At 51.8% G+C, this 17339-nt stretch overlaps 1 protein-coding gene across 1 annotated transcript in view; it reads right to left on the minus strand.

The window, feature by feature from the left end:
* Positions 1-15676, minus strand: part of LOC149372767 (uncharacterized) — a 51324-nt gene extending 35648 nt beyond the window's left edge. The window contains exons 1-2 of the mRNA XM_089567313.1: positions 15418-15676; positions 6615-6695 (exon numbers count right to left, since the gene is read on the minus strand). Of these exons, the coding sequence (XP_089423439.1) occupies positions 6615-6695; positions 15418-15506 (170 nt within the window). The 5' untranslated portion in view covers positions 15507-15676. The remainder of the gene's footprint in view (positions 1-6614; positions 6696-15417) is intronic.
* Between the last annotated feature and the right edge of the window lie 1663 nt (positions 15677-17339).

Raw genomic sequence — 17339 nt, forward strand, 5'->3', positions numbered from 1 at the left:
GCTTAACAGTTCGTTCAGCATTACCGAAGAGGAAGAATTAAAAAACAGCGCTGAGACGACGGACAAGAACGAAGAAAGAAGGACAAGCACTGACCAGACTTAAAGGACAAGACTTGCCAGCCGTAGTAATGCACTTCGTTAAGGGCTTCATTTCGGCAAACGTTATTTACATCAGTCGCTTCACCGTTTATTGTTTTGTAAAAACCGTCAATATTCGTTGTAAACGCTTCTAATTACATTCAAATAGATTGCTTCCTTCAATACAAAGCGCCCGTCGGTGGGCAGCAGTAATTTAGCAACGAGTACAAAGTCCCTACAGTTCTTCATTTTCACATTATGACAATAATAATAAGACACAAGAAGTGCGTACGAGAGGTTTCAGAAAGAAAACGTGATTCTGCACCGACGAAAGCAATGCAAACGACTTCTAGCGCCACTCAAAAACAGGTTGGGGTTTACTTTCGGAAAAAACAAATGCGCCTCCCTATAGTGACGCAAAGATAGGATTTGCGGAGGAGGGATATCGCCGGGTTGATGTAACCGCGCGTGCAGATATTAGATACTGGAGAACGTTCGATGATTCCGAATGTCAGGCGCATAAATTGATTTGGTTTAGTTTGATTTGGTTTATTGGGGTTTAACGTCCCAAAGCGACTTAGGCTATGAGGGACGCCGTAGTGAAGGACTCCGGAAATTTCGACCACCTGGGGTTCTTTAACGTGCGCTGACATCGCACAGCACACGGGCCTCTAGAATTTCGCCTTCGTCGAAATTCAGCCGCCGCGGCCGGTATCGAACCTGCGTCTTTCGGGCCAGCAGCCGAGCGCCGTAACCACTGAGCCACCACTGGGGGGCGCATAAATTGAATGCAAGCTGAACGACGAGGTTGCATGTATTCGAATTAGACTCGAATTCGGATTCTCAAATATTCGCGCACCTCCACCAGTGAACGGTGACGGAACGCCGCTTTACGAGCTAAATACGCACCAAGCACCAAACGCACCAATAAATAAAAAAAGTTCAATTCGTGTGAACACCAACACGGAAGCGCGTTTGCCCTCAGCCTCAGAACGAAGAGAATGACTGTATTCTGGCACCGCGATCTTTGTTACAAGGTCTTGCACTATGGGCCTTTGCCCTGCAGTGGGCGTAGCCAGGCTGCTGCCGCTGCCAAGCATACCCATGCACGGCTGCAGGCCGTTGTACTGCCACGGGGTCGAAGACCTCGCCATGCCAACACGCCTTTAGAATCTGCCACACGCAGTAATTTTATATTTTCAAGCCACTAAAGAAATACTGTTCTTTGGTCACGAGACCCGAAGTCGTGCTAGATGGGTGTACTCCGCCTCAACGCTTGCTTACAGTGAAGTGTGAGCTATGCGAGAGTGAGGCGACAGCCCCACTCAAGGTACTGTCTTCATTACTTGCTCCGCTCACTTTTTCACCCGCTGATCAGCCAGTCATAGATGACTTCAAGTCATAACCCCGCGCTCGCAGCTTCCACTCCATTGCGAACAAGCTGTGGGCGGAGAGGCCTCAGCAAGTGTTCTGTCATTACGTGCTCAGCATTGAGGCGTGGAAGCCGTCACCTCGCACTCGTTGCTAGTCAGGAAACCGTGACATTGGGTAAAGCCCCAGCCTGCAGAGAAGCCAAAGCCAAACAAAAGCAACAAAAGAAAAAAAAAGAACGCCTCCCGCGCAACCAGCTTGTAACGCCGCTGAAATCCTCTCAACACGTGAGCAAGGCTTAGATAACGGCTGCGCGTCAGCGCTCGGAAATTGTGTGGCAAGCAGCGAAGCATATAATCGTGGCATCCGAACCACGTGCTCGATGCATGCTTCCGAAGATGCCCAAGTCAGCCGGCACAAAATTGAACGCGGGCTGCAGCACATCCTGAAAAGAACCCCGCTTCGGTGCTCCTCGAGATAGCGACGCCTGCTCCGGAAGGAGACTGGGCGAACGACGGAAACGGCGGCGACAGCGAGACACTTCCGAATGGGAACTATGGCTGTCGCGCGTCGCCTATATTCGGCATAGTGACGCTTGAGCAAAAGCGCGCCATCTCGTTGCTGTCCGGCCTATACAGTTTCCTTCAGCGCTTGCGCAATCGCAAACCGCCGCATAGGATGCTGCGTGGTGCTGCTTTGACGCGGGCAAGTCAGGGAAGACAGAAGGCGTAGCTATGGAAACAGGAGAGCTTTCGCGCGTCGGCCGGTTATCTCATTGCCGCCAGGGCAACGGGACGTCAGCTCGACTCATCCTGGCCTTTCCCTCCTCGTCGTTACGCCCGCACGGGTCTTAAAAGGCTTCGCTGTCTTCAGTTTTGTTTCTTTTTACTCAGTGACGTCAGAACGCACCCTGTCTTTTGCAGCTTCTCGATTATATCTCAACGACGTGCCGCTGGAATTACAGCAGCCTCGAATTGCGCAAATGATTCTGTCATGGCAGCAGCAGCAGCAGAGCTGCTTCGTCCTTTGTTACGGCCGGTAGCGCGACAGTTGTTAGAGGAACCATTTGCTGCGAGCCCTTCAGATGTAGAGCGCTTACTTATCTCTGACACAAATTTTGTTGACCTTCGGTGTCATACTGTACATACCTCAGGTACAGCCCCCGTAAAAAGTATACAGCCCAAGGGGTTTGCTTCTAAGCTGTTTAGCGGCGCCCCCTAGCATTCCTAACAGCCCAAATCTTTGGAAAATTAGGGATGCATAGCCATTCCTCTTTCGAGAGATCACGGTCGCTGAGGGTGCATAACGAGGCTGACTGCAGGCCTCACAGGCAATCCCCTTGGGCGGGGGGACCCCACCGTACGTTGAGCAAGCCATTAGCCCCGTCTGCATTCAGAGTAAAGCACGCAACGCTTTCCTGTACAGAGCATTGGTTTTGGTTGGTTTTTGAGGACAGGAAATTGTGCAGTAACGTCTCACATATCGGTGAACACCCGAACCGCTCCGTTAGGGAAGGGAGGAAGGTGAAAGTGAAAGAAGAAAGAGGTGTCGTGGTATTCGGAATAATTTCGACCACCCGGGAATCTTTAACTTGCACTGACTTCGCACATCACAAAGGGGTATTTGCGTTTCGCCTCCATCGAAACGCGGCCGCCGCGGCCGGGTTCGATGAGTGCCCGAGCGGCCTCCGATTTGAGCCGCAAAGGAGATGCGGACACGGCCGCGTGAGGAGCGCTCGGACTTGTCACGTGATCTAGTAAGAACACCAAAAACCAGCACCGACGTTCAACCGGCAAACGAAAAGGGGCCGTATTCTACATGGGTCCGTTTGGTCCAATGGCATTGCTCACTGTTGTTCGGTAACGCAGCCGCGGCTTTCACGCGTCTGTGGCAAACGACCCGATTATTGGCAGGTTGGCAATCGGGCCTCGTAATTGGCTGAATATCGCAGCCAGCGGCAAACAATGGTGTAGAGTATTCTAACGCGATAGCGTTAACGGTCCCTTTCAGCGGTAAGCCCGGCGTTGTCGGCGTGTCAAGAAAAGCAGTTGGCCCACCTGCCACATAGGTCACGTGACCTTGAGATGCCGTCGCAGCATGTCCCCCGTGGCAGGTGAAAACCTGCCTACCGGACTGTCAACAAACAGCCCACAGTGGCAGGTGGCGGTTAAATCAAGGGTTGGTAGCGACATGCTGCTCGGGAAGATCAACCCGGGTCTAAGAACCTCCACAGGTGGCTCTGTTTTAAACATCCGCTTGCCGGGGCAGCGGCGCTTCGCTTAATCGCTGCACCACTGCGCCTGGAGTGGTATGACCGAGGACTCCCAGAGATGTATGAATGTAGAGTAGAGAATGACCATATATGGGCATATAGACAGAAGCGAGGCAACAGAGAAGGAGCATTTGATTGGGAGTTTGAACATCTTGCCTCGCATGCTGGAGGTGCGGGGTTCGATCTCTCGTGGCGCCGGGTGAATGCTTGGGGTGAATACTTGGGGTGAATACTTGGGATGAATACTTGAGGTGAATACTTTAGGTGAATGCTTGGGGAATGGGTATCTCACCTCACCTTGTGAAAAGAAAAAATTACGGAGGGCACTTAAAAACTACCAGTGCTTTGAATGCAAAAGCATTCCTTATTTTTTCTTACTTTTCCTTTCCTTTTTATTTTATTCCCTTCCTTTCTAATGACATACTGGCTCATTAGAACGCAGTCGTAAAGGAATGCACATACTAGATTGAACTTTGTTCGCCAAGAGAAACGCGGTTTTGTGGCCTACCAGTTTGTTTGTTCACCTCGTAATCTTCGCACCATCGGAAGAAATTATCTTCGCCTGGTCATTGGGTTTTATGACGCCATTTCCAGTTTCGGTGCCGATGAGCCATAGATTGCTTCCGCATTAAAAGGGCCACAATGGGCTATACCGCACAAGGCTGATCGGTCAATCGTGGATGAATTTTCCATCGAGGGGGTGTGAAGAGACCAAAGGCTCTTTTCCACGCATTCCACCTCAGAAGAGCCCAGCACCAGACCGGGGGAAATCTTACATCTATAGGAAACCGTTGGGTATCCGGGCTACCCGGAATCACTGGCGATCAAACCCAGCACCTCACGAACACTAGGCGGATGCTCTACTACAAGGCCACCGCTTAGGTCTCCAATGCTATCGCGTTGTACCCTGAACGGTAGGTTGTACCCCATCATGTTTTTCTTTAGTTTTGTTACTTTAGTTATGTCGGTTTTACTTAATTTTTATTTTGTTATTATTTTGTTTCATGTTTCATTTATTTTTATTTTCATGAACTACTTTGCCACCGTCGATGTGAAGACCCGCTACAATGTGATTTCTGTGACTGGCCGCTTGCTGCTTTCGTGTTATGCTGTCGTGACGCTGACATCCCGCCAAATGAATGGACAGTGGACTATTGAACCCTTATTGAATGCAGCCCCTGTGCTGTAAAGAAATTTCCTAATCTACACAACCACTTCGGGGTGTTTATCAGCATTCCTTTTGAAGAGACTAGGAAGTGGATAGAAGAATTTTAAACATGCGCAGCCACAATTTAGGCGCACTGAGGGCAGCGGTTCGGTGGTTTTGCGAGCACTCCGTGACATATGCACCCGCAGGGTGACAGGAGAGGTAAGCTCTCACAGTCATCATGCGCAGTGCATAGAACCACACGGCATCAAAATTACGCCGACACGTTATTATTAGAGAGCTTTAGCATAGGGGGACCCTATCGGTTAGGGGGATAGGAGAATAGCGGAGCGGCAGTGCGCATGTGCAGACCAATAACGCTCCTCGGGTTAATGCATTGCGCATGCTCACGGACACCCCGCTATTCCCTTATCTCCCTAACCGACTGGGTCCCCCTATTTTCATACCATACACGCCACTCACCCGCTAAGAATGGAAGTGTCACTTTCCGCCTGTCACCAAAAAAATATAATAATAAATAGATAAAATGCGAAACTGCGGGACTAATAAAAATATCATTATGCAAATTCAGTGCACTGCACGTAATTCATAACTTCGTGTGCACCAGTCTCTCTCTCAAAAGCTTTTAAGGAATAACGCCAGCCGTACTACCCAAGCCCGGAAAACCCGGACAAGGGATCTGGACAAAGGACATCAAAAATTACCGAAGAAATTTTGAACGTGTTGTGCTACTGATTGATGTTCTATGCATGACCGCCATAACTATTCGATGCCAGCGCAAGAGCCGCCTTACGGGTCAGGTTTTTCAGCGCAGAGGAAAAGCAGGTCACCATTAGACACATTAGACACAAGTTCTTGGTTGGGCGTACGCAGTAAGCTTGCGCACGCATCTAGTTGGCCGTGCCGTAGCGGCCCTCAGGAGCGCGTGTAAACAGTAGCGTCATATATGAAAAGACGTCAAAGCACATCAACGCTGGTTTGAAGAAATTTAGATCCGTAATTACTGATATCGAGGTTGGGTGCACTGAGAGCCTTTCTTTTTTTTCTAAGAAGAAAGCTCTCAAAACAGAACAAAATGTAACACCTGACTAAAACCTAGAGAACTGCTTCACCAGGTATCGCTGAAAACACACTGCATCTAGTTAAGCCTAAGAGCTTGAAAATCACCAAATTATCTGAAAAACAGAGGCTTGTTATCGCTTATACCTCTACGTGTGGGCGAGAGTGTGCGAAATAAAAGCGAACCGCTACCGTATCAGCGAGCTATCGCGTCGAATAATCCAGAGGCGACATGTATTTATTCCGAAGCGGGAGATCAGGATGCCGCCATCTTGTCAACGCATCCTGTCTGCGCATGCGCATCCGTTACCCGCACAGTCGCTGCATACGCTAGCTCACTGCGTACGCCCAACTAAAAGTGTCTATTGTCAGCATGTTTGCGCCGTCTCTCACATTACTCTGTAGTTTGCTCGCAACTTTTGAGTTGCGCAAAGTTCGCTATTGGCGGCTAGTTTGCTCCATTGGAAGCTCACTTAGGGTTGCACATCTAAAGCCACCACTGCAACGCCCCTTTGAGAACAGAGCAGATTTATCGCTCAGTATATTGCCAGCATGAGGACAGAAAGTGAGGAAGTTCATTGCACTCGCCAAGACGGACGCTTTTGTAACAGTGCGTGCAACAATACAGGGGCAAAGAGGACATCACGTCAGCGACCCGTGACTTACTCTGTGTCCACCTTCTTGCAATTCCGGGTAGGCTTCTCGTATTTAGAGCTGGAATACGAGCCCTGGTCCGGCGAGGATGACCTGGGAAAATCAGAAATGAGAAAATGAATAAAGTACTGTTAGCAAACAAACCAGTAAAACACTACACACACGTCCATCCAAGGGTTCCAGAGAAAAGGACGCACTGTATTGGCTCCGTCGCGGGGCACTACACCTTCGGGAGATCACAAGCATATAATACCGGAGGCCGGAATAATACCGGAATACCGGTGAAGCGGTGGTCCCGGGTTCGAACCCCGGACCAGGACCAATTTTTCTTTAACTACGAAGTTTCTGAAAGCTGTATAGCTCTCATTGTAGCCGTATGGCTGCGCTCGGGTGGATGCCAATGAGTAATTACTCCCTTATTATATAATACCGAAATGGTTATTACAGCTGCCAAACTGCACCTGTGTTCTCCACTTTCCTAAAGGGAGCCACTGTCGAGAAATATGCATGTGTTCTTGCCCACCTCGTTCAGAGCGCGCAGCAGAGAGCAGCTTGAAATGCATGACCAATCTTTCTCGTCGCTATCCAATGTAAGCCGGAAGGGCCAAACATGCGGCGGTATGCGAGAGGCGTCCGAACGACCACCTCGGTGCTGTCGGTCAATCTTGCTGCTTGAACAATCGATATTGCCCCGTGCTTGAACGTAAGCACTCGCGATCAATATGGCCCGCAGCGTGCAGGAAGTGAATGAAGCGGGAGTCGCGCTTCAGCAGCTTCAATACAGTACAGTGCAGTGAGCGTCGCGATACTGTTCAGGACTGGGCTCCATAAAAATAGGACATTTTTACATCAGCGCACCTCTCTGGTGGCCGCCAGGCGAACTAATATCCCTGTCAAGCGCTCAAAATAAAAAATTCAGGGGGCACTTTGGCTCTCTAAAGTGCTGCAAGGCGAAAGCGTTTCCTGGCGCACTGTTTGTTTTTATTTTCTTTCTTATTTTTCGGTTTGGTTTGATTTTATGGGGTTTAACGTCCCAAAGCGACTAAGGCTATGAGAGACGCCGTAGTGGAGGGCTGCGGAAATTTCGACCACCTGGGGTTCTTTAATGTGCACTGTCATAGACAGTACACGGGCCTCTAGAATTTCTCCTCCAAAGAAATTCAACCGCAGCGGCCGGAATCGAACCCGCGTCTTTCGGGTCGGCAGCCGAGCACCATAACCACTGAGCCACCGCGTATTTTTCATATTTTTTATTTTTTTTTGCTCCTTTTCTTTATTGTTTTTTATTTTCATATCCTATTTTATTTCGTTTTTATTTTTTGCTTATTTTCTTATTTTTATTTTCCTTTTCGTGACTTTACTCCTTTTATTTTATTTATGAAACCTATGCATTTACTAGATGCGCCTTTATTCATGCTGGAACCTTGAGCCTTCGTGGTAGCGTCTCTTCAAATGCCAAAGGCCCTGGTTCGATTCCCACCCTCGGCGCAGTTTCTTTTTAAGCAGTGACGCCGAAAGGCGGACAAATCTGCCGACGCGTCTGTCGACATTCCTGCCTATGCGTCTGTCGACATTCCTGCCGACGCATCTGTCGACATTCCGGCCGACGCGTCTGTCGACACGGCTGCCGACGCGTCTGCTAACGACAGTATGAGGCATTAAAGGCTTTCGCCTTAATAAAGCGCACTTACGGAGAGTGCGCTTCAGCCCTTCGAGTGCACTTACGCTACCCGGTGCTAGACGCGAAAGCAGAAAACGCACGTAGATACCAAAATAGCCGCTGGCTAAAAACAAAGTTCTTGGTCGAAATTATCCCACCACTACCGAAAAACATGCATCCCGTCCACCACAAGGATCGCAGAGAGAAACGGGCTGAAGCCCTCGGCAAATGTTTCAAAAACTATCCGATAGAAGACGTGGCCTACGTGGACGCAGCTAATTGCGGGAGGGGGAGAATGGTGATAGCGGTAGCTAGCGCCGAGACATATCTCCGAGCCGGCGCTTCGATCACGACGGACAGTCCCGAAATTGCAGAAGAAGCCGCCATCGCACTTGCAATAGTGGGCACGGATGCGTCAATGATAGTCAGTGACTCAAAGGTAGCAGTGATGAACTTTGCCAAGGGGAGGGTCTCCCCTCTGACGAACGGAATCCTGCGGACTGCAAGGGACGACCGCAAAATTCGCATAGTCTGGACACCTGCACACGCATCCCTGGCTGGAAATGAAGCAGCTCACGAACTGGCTCGAGGTCTTGCTTTCCGAGCCAGTGGCCATACCGAGGGCTTCGCAGACAGGGATCGTCTTGTAGGTTACAGAGAAATCACACAACATTATAGGCTCAATCGAACAAAGTACCCCGCTGCTGATAAATCATTGACAAAGAGTCAGGCCACCTCTTGGCGCCGTCTCCAAACTTATACGTTTCCGAACCCGGTTATGTGTAGTCGTTATTATCCGGGACAATATTCAAACGAGTGTAAGCAATGTAAGGCCAAAGCGGATCTCAACCATATTCTCTGGAAATGCCCTTTTGCCCCCCTGGAGGGACAAAAAATAAAGTCACTTGAACAATGGGAGGCTCTCCTACTCAGCTCCGATCCGGAGACTCAAACAAAAGTCGTCCAACTGGCCGAAGACGCCGCCAGGAGCCAAGACCTTCTGGCCGTCGTTTAGGCGGGGGGCCTATATGCCCTTCAGACTGTTGGCAATAAACGTTTTACAATCCAATCCAATCCGAAGTCTTTCACTACGGCACCTCTTTCTCTCTTTGTTCTTTCGCTCCCACCTTCCTCCCTTCCCTTGCAGCGCGGTTCGGGTGTCCACCGAGATGTGAGACAATTACTGGTTTGGTTTTTGAGGAAATGAAATGGCGCAGTATCTGTCTCACTTATCTCGGCGGACACTTCTTGAACCGCGCCGTAAGGGAAGGGAGGGAGGAGTGAAAGAAGAAAGAGGTGCCGTAGTGGAGGTCTCCGGAATAACTTCGACCACCTGGGGATCTTTAACGTGCACTGACATCGCACAGCACACGGGCGCCTCTTGCGTTTCGCCTCCATCGAAACGCGGCCGCCGCGGTCGGGTTCAAACCCGGGTACTCCCGCTCGGTAGACGAGCGCCTTACCACTGAGCCACCGCGGCGGGTACAATTACTGCGCATTTTCATTTTCTCACAGACCAAAACCAGCTGGCGATCTGTAAGCGTAACCTTTAGAATTACGCTAGTTCAGAACATTAGAGCACATAAAAATGAACATAACTAAATTTTACCCTCAACCACATTAAATCTGTTTCATGGCAATAGTTAGCAAGCCAAGCAAGTTCCTAGCTCATCCGGAATTCGAACAAACAACATGGCGGAGTGCAGTGCGTTTTAGTGACGTGTTGTTATGCTGGTCGCTATCATATAACTACTGTACAAATAACAAGTATCTGTAACAGGTGAAATCAACTTTTATGCGCGTTTTGTTATATGTTACATTTTATGCCAAAAAATCACTGGCTACGTACTCAACCCTCAAAGTGTGTTTTGTGAACGCACTCAGACCTGAGTGCGCACTTCGGCGAGTGCACTTATGTTACGCCGTTTAGCAGTGCTATAGTGCACTTTTATAAGTGTCACTCTTCGCAAGTCCACTTGATTTTGCGGGCTTGAAAGGGTTGTAAGCCTCCCAAACCAGATATGGCTAGGCTCCCTCCCGCCTTTTCTGCGAAAATTTGTTTACAATGGCGTCTAGCCAAAACAGATAGCCATGGGCATCTGCGGAAAAATGTCACAATTTGCTTTGTGAGCGCTGAACTCTATTCGTTTGATCCAAGACTCAAAGAAGTAGGCGAACCGGACCGCGTCTTCTTTCTTTACGATGAGTGTTGAACGGTGATGCGCGCACATCGGCGTGGCCTACCCACATTTCGTCGTGTGGTTGACCACACAATTTTTTTTTTTAGAAAAACTCCGTGCAGAGAACTCATATGCCATTTTTACCGGAATGGCACACTAAAATGGCGGACGAGGAGGCGTGCCCCATGCGCAGGAGGATACTGCAAAAGGGTCCGTTAACACAAAAAAGAAAGCCCTCGTCGTCTTGGCTTTCGGAGCGTATTGTGGCACTCTGAAAACAAAGTTGTGTTTATAAATACTATTATTATTATTATTGCTGCTGTAGCAACAGCAGCAGTATTATTCGCAGAAACGTACCAGACTCGTAGTGTACAAGCAGGAGAGAAAATTGATAGCTTAATGTGACAACTTGGAAGTCTCATCATAAAATCACGAGAGAAAGTCGGTCCTACGTAAGGGGCTGTTGTAGCGAGTCTCGTCTTCAAGACGGACTAGCTTGCGGAGGCTCATCATACGACGTCACGCGTCTTCCTATTATTTTTTTTTTATCTCCTAAAAGCACGGCGTAATTCAAGGAAGACGACGGCAAGAGCCCAAGCGCAGCATATCGCGGCGTTTCGGGTGAACTCGCAAGTAGGACCAGCTCATGAGTCCGACGCTAGTGGGTCGAGTCTGGTAGCTCCAGATGTCGGGCTGACGCAGCGCGACCCAGTCTAATCGAGATCGCCGTATCGTCGAGGACGAACACCCAAACGAAACAGTTCTCGGTTCCATCCGCAGCACCAGCCCGACCAGAGAGGAGGAACGGGTCAGGCCGAGCCAACCTAACCCCTGCAGTCGGTCTGACCTAAAGTCCCTTTATGAGCTTTTAGTCTGACCCAGCTGAAATCGACAGTGGCTTAGCCCGACCCCAACAGCCAGTTTCGAGCCCGACAGGCCTACCACTCATGTAACCCCATGCATAGTCACATGCAAACTTTTCTTATAAAAATAACTAACATACTACTGCTCCTGTAGAAAAAAAAAATCGAGATTCATTGCATTCCTCAACGTCTCTGGAATCGTTCGCGACAAATAGAATCATTCTATTTCCATTCGTTCCAAATTTACGAAGGGGTGAGTGATGCCAATCGCAAAAAATATGGTAGATCACAAAACAAGCGTTTTATTCCCTCGTTTATGGCCTCTTCGCTTTCGCTCTGGTCAGATAAAGGCGGCACTGAAACCAACGAAACCTCTGATCCCTCTTCTTCGTAGTGATGCTACCATTGTGCTGCTCCGTCGTCGGAAACCCGCAGAATTCGCGACGTGCGAGGACCATCAGAAACCCCATTACCTCACAATTTTTGACGACCAAAGATCTAAAAACCGTAAGTTTATGAATTTCTACTGAATATTTTGCTATAATTTTTCCTCACCAGACATAAGACCCAGGGCTAGGAAAGAATATAATTTCAGCAATCCAAACTTTTCATCAAATCGACCAGTTTAAGAAAGGGAGAAGTCGGCCTGGCTGGTGCCTGATCTGACGGCTAAAAACAGCGGTTACGCGAGACAGATGAGATCGGGACACGATCGACGCTGTCTCCACTTTTCGCACAGAGCGACACGTGTGTCAACAGACGATGAGCGCACGTCGGCTCTGCTGAAAAAACGCCAGTGCTTCCCTCACTACTGACCCGAGGTAAAATCGGCAGAAACGGTTTCTAGCCATAATACTGAGTCGAAATACTCCGTACATGGCAAACGCGAGCCCGTGTACTTAGAGGAATTCTAAGTTGAAAGCATCAACCATTGCTATGAATTTCAGACGCTCAAAACACGCCTACAAGCCTTGGCAACCGGCGCTGCAGCACCAGAACTCGACGCCACTCCCTGGCCTCTTGCCTACCGCGAGCCCACTATTGACTGCGGCGCCACCTCGCTTGTTTGCAAACGTGGAGGAGGTCTATCCAGGCGCCCACGGTACATGTAGTGTGGAGACGGGTTCTTGACAGCAGCTGGTCTTCAGCGCTGCAGACCGCGGCGACTGCTTCACTATGGAACGGCACGTCCGAACGTGTCCGGCCAGCGTCTGTTAACGACGTTAGTCATGTACGAAAACAAGCAAGAAAATTAAAGCACTGTGAACCGTCATTTTATGTCTTGCCGATGGACAGAGGAGGCCCGGTGCGATGTCACTGCCCACCTCTAAGCTTCCGTCTTCACACGTCGGCATCGCTTTCTTGACTTGTACAAAATGGCAGACTACTACGTGTCTTCTGCACCTGCAGAAAATGCTACTCCACCAGCAGAAACCGAATTCGTTTCGCATGGTTCTTGAATGCGTGAGTCGACACTGCAACTAGGTAACAGAGGCTTTTAGAACAGTGGACCCCTTTCGGTTAGGGGAACAATAACGCCCCTCAGGTATTCAGAGAATTTTAGGATAGGATGACGCTATCGGTTAGGAACGCAGGGGAATACCGGGGGGGGGGGGAGTGTTTAAGCGCAGAACAAGAACTCCCCTGGGATATTCAGAGAATTTTAGAATATGGTCACGCTATCAGTTAGGGGAATAGCGGGGGACGCCAGTGCGCAGGCGCAGAACAATAACGCCCCTCCCTCCGGTTATTGACTTGCTCACTGGCCCCCTGCTGTTCCCCTAACCGATGACGTCACCCTATTCTAAGGTCGCTATTGTTCTGCACATGGTGGTTAGCCACCAGTAGATAGGCTCGTGCCTTCCCTCTTCTGATCACTCACTCACTGGCGCTCCGCAATTCCTCGGCCCCCAAACCGACAGGGTTCCCTTATTCTGCCCTCCATGCCCCTGGTGCTGGCTCCCTCCCCCTCGCGAGCCGACTGAAAAAATGTCAAGCCATGAACAAAAGATGGTTCGGGAGATGCACGGATTCCAAGAAAATTTGGGGGAACCTGAAAGAGCTTCCAGCCATGAAGAAAAGAGTCCCCGAGAGCCCCGCGGTCCTCCGATTGTTGAGAACCGGACCCCGCTTCCGATGCGCGCGCTAGCGCCCGTGCGCAGGCGCCGATATCTGACAGCCGGATACGAGCGTAAAAATTGGTAAATTGGTTTTTGAGGGAAGGAAATGGCGCTGCCTCACATATATCGGCGGACACCTGAACCGCGCCGTCCCAACTCCATCGGGGGCCCACGCGTCGGCAAGAGCAGGTCTGCGCAAGCGCGACGCGTCGGCCGCCGCCGAACGCGTCCACGACGCTCGTATCCGACAGTGTCAGATATCGGGGCCTGCGCACGGGCGCTGGTGCGCGCGTCGGAAGCGGGGTCCGGTTTTCAACAATCGGAGGACCGCAGGGCTCTCGGGGACTTTTTTCTTCATGGCTGAAAGCTCTTTCAGGTTCCCCCAAATTTTCTTGGAATCTTTGCAGCTCTCCAACCATCATTTGTTCACGGCTTGACATTTTTTCAGTCGGCTCGCGAGGGGGAGCGAGCCAGCACCAGGAGCATGAAGATGCATGCCCCTTTTCGACGCTCGTCGTGGCGCGTGCTGGGCGCGCAGGCGCCCCGCACGCACGCTGTGGACGGGTTCATGGAGTTGGGGCTTTAGGGCAGTGTTTCTATATGTGCTCCCTGCGGGAGCATACGCAGGACCACTAGTCTAGAGTAAAGCCCGTCTGGCTTTAGCCTAGAGTGCCTAGGGAGGTGCTGACGGCGCAGCCCATCATGATGCAATTACTTTGCGAAGTTAAGCCTTGACAGTACAGCAGACCGCAAAATAAAAAGGGGGCCTTCACCCGTAGAGCAGATATTTAGCCCGTACCGCCAGTGTGCATGCGCTGACTAGCTCCGATGCGGCAGGCGAGCGCGCAGCTGGCCGGCACGTGACACCACGGGGATCGACCGCTGTACGGGTTTGAAAGATCCTGAAGGACGACTGACACCTTGCTTCTCGTGCCCACCCTTTTTGTGCTCCGAGCGCCTGCTAACGAGACCGCGCTTCGAATGTGCCAAATAAGGCCAATCCCTGTAAGGAAGACGGCCGCAAGCCAGAGCATTCATTGGTCACGCTCCGAAACGACATATCCTCCACTGAGCTTCACAAACGATGCTCCAATACTTTACCTGAGGGAAGTTGCTGATGTGTTCAGCATGTGAAGACAAATGGACATCGCAGCCCGGAACGAAAGTTCAGGGGCAACACATTGCGCCGTCCTTCAGAGACAGCAAAAGATAGGGTTGTCCTGCATGATAGAAGCCCACTGGTTCTCGCCTTCCAGCCACGTGCACGGAGACCGCGGCGAGCGCGAGGCGACAGGAGCTCAACGACCGCGCCATCGCGATCGTTCAAACCTGGCGCGCGAACCGGCACAGCAGCCGGCGGGGACGCAGGCGCGCGCGAGGCCCCAAGTCCACGAAGGCGCGGCTCCATCCTGCTGTAGCAGCTGCGAAGCCCCGGTGCGCGCGCGGCAGACCGCGCCGAGCGACAACTCCACCCACGACGCGGCAGCGGCGGCGGCAGCAACAAGCGCAGCAAAGAAAAGAACGCCAAGCCCAGCCAGACACGCCGCCACGCCGCCGGAGTTCCCCCTCTCCCGAGAGCGCGAGCGGAGGAAGGCAGCAGCGACGGCCGAGCGCGCGACAAGGCCCGAAGGTTCACCCGTGCCGACGAGCGACGGCATCGACCGGACAGCGGCGGCCGCGGAGGTTGCCGCGGCGGCGATGCCAAGACATGGCAGCGCCGAGACGGCCCACTCGCGCCGCATTCGCTTCATCCGCTCGCGCCAGAGCTGCGGTTGTTTGCGACGGAGAAACAAAGCTAGAACCGTGCACGACGCCCGGTTCCCGCATGGGTCGTGGCGTGAAGACACAGCGAAGACGCGTTGAGCGAGGGCGACTCCCACGAGGCGTCGCGTACGGGCACAAAGAAACTTATCGCGCTCAACGCCGCTACGTGCACGCGCTCTGGTGCACTCGATCCAAGAAGGCTGGACACAGCGTTCGTCACTTGCTTACCGGTCGTCCACGGCGTCGGAGTCGACGTTGTGACCATTGCTCCGCATGCTGAGTCGCGCCGTCTTGCTTGCGGACGACGTGTGCGCCATGTTGGGCTCTGGAGGAGAGGTCTAGTTCCCGCGGCGCCCGCTAGGGCCGACCCCGGCGGCGGTCGTGCGCCCCCTCGCTTGAGGACGCCTCCCCCTCTCCCCCCGCCCGGCGGCAGCGGGGACGTCCGCGGCGCGGCGATGTCACGCACCGAGTCCCCTTCCCCGCAGGAGGCAGCTGTACGTCGCCACACCCGGGGGACCGTCTGGACAACACCTGTGACTCGCGGGAAGCGGACGGCGGGCCTCGGTGGCAGGGGCTGGACGACGCCATCTTGTGACAGCCCTGGCTGCCCCCGCCGGCTCTTCTCGCGCTCCCCACGGGTCGGGGAAGGCTTCGTGCAAACAGACACGCCGGCAGCTCACCGCAACGCGCGCACGCGTGTTCTCGCCCCGGCTGCGCCCGCCACCGCTGCCGCCGCTCCTGCCGTTGCGAGTCGGACGTCGTCGGGTTGTGCTCGGCGGGGAGGCTTTTCTTCTTCGCCACGTCGTGCGGTCCAGTGCGGCGTGCTTTGCGCAGTAGATGGTGAGGCATCGCCTCCATCCGACAGAAAGTGATGGGAGGTATGGGGTGAATGAAGCCTCTGCCCTGGGGTGCCTCCCTTCCCGATCACTTTCGGTCAGCTCTTTGCTAAACGTCATGGCGTAGCTGATTGCGCATGAGTGCGTGGGTTGCGGGGTGGTGGTAACACTCCGCCGGTCTATCTTGGAGTGTGGTACTAATTCCTCACGTACTATACCAACGCCTAGTGACTGTAAATTGTCGAAATGGCTTGTTTCTTAACAAAACCGCCAACTGCCACATCGATTCATAGCTGTTCATTCAGTGTCACTCAGCACACGCAAGCACCGCTTTCAGCGGTCAATTAATGACCCTACCGCATGGTGGTTTAGTAGGCTCTTGAAGCCAGTGTTTGTTCCCGTCGAATATTAGTTAGCAACGTTGTTCATCCGCGCACAATAAAGCGTTTTCCTATGTCTGAAAAACAGAAAACCACATTTTATTATCGAAAAGAAACCGAGTTTCTTGAAAGCAACTCTTTTGTTGCTAGATTTCTAGACCTGCTGGTACATGGCCAGTGACACGACTTCTGTCTCATACCACATTTTTTCGCCGCGTGAAAATGTTCACCGGCGGTTTCAACTGCAGTAATGGTTCGCAGCGAAGCGCCGAACCGCGCTAATGGATCCTGGGGCTGGGGGAGGCCCAGATACGTGGCATGAATTCCTCTGCGCTTGCCGTGGGCCCGGCGTTATAAAAAGAGCGCGGAAATAAATAAAGCACCTCGCCTGGCAACGTGAACTGGCGCCGAAAGAACACAAGCAGCGCTCGCAGCTCCCACCGCTCAGTGTGCGTGCCCATCGCACCTCCTTTCCCTTCCTCCCGCGCCTGTAGTGGCCTGGTGTGAGCGTGATGAACTGTTACTAAAACCACGATATGTTTACACAAGCGCATTCTTTTTGTGATTATGACAACTAGGAATGTAAGTGCACCTTTCGGCATGTCTTCACTCAAAGACGCCAGCACTCCACCCACCTTCATTCAAATGAATTATTCAATGAGCTAACAAGGCACTACAAAGTTCATGTTGTACAAGAATTATTAATTGAACGTGATTGATAAGCCAAAAATATTCGTTGTACAAAAATAGAGTAGGTTGCAGCGCTCACTGCGGTGTGGAAACGTGAAGTGCCATGTGCTGAAGACTCGATAAACAAGACGCGGGGCGTGCGGCGGGTTGTTGCAATCAGGGTCCAACGAATGCTTCGTGCGTTTCACCTAGTTATGAGGTCCCTTACTCTTTGCCGGCTGCTACGTCTCTCCCCACCTCGGGC

This window comes from Amblyomma mixtum, chromosome 1 (genome assembly GCF_055824585.1).
Source record: "Amblyomma mixtum isolate Tamu chromosome 1, ASM5582458v1, whole genome shotgun sequence".
NCBI lineage: Eukaryota > Metazoa > Arthropoda > Arachnida > Ixodida > Ixodidae > Amblyomma > Amblyomma mixtum.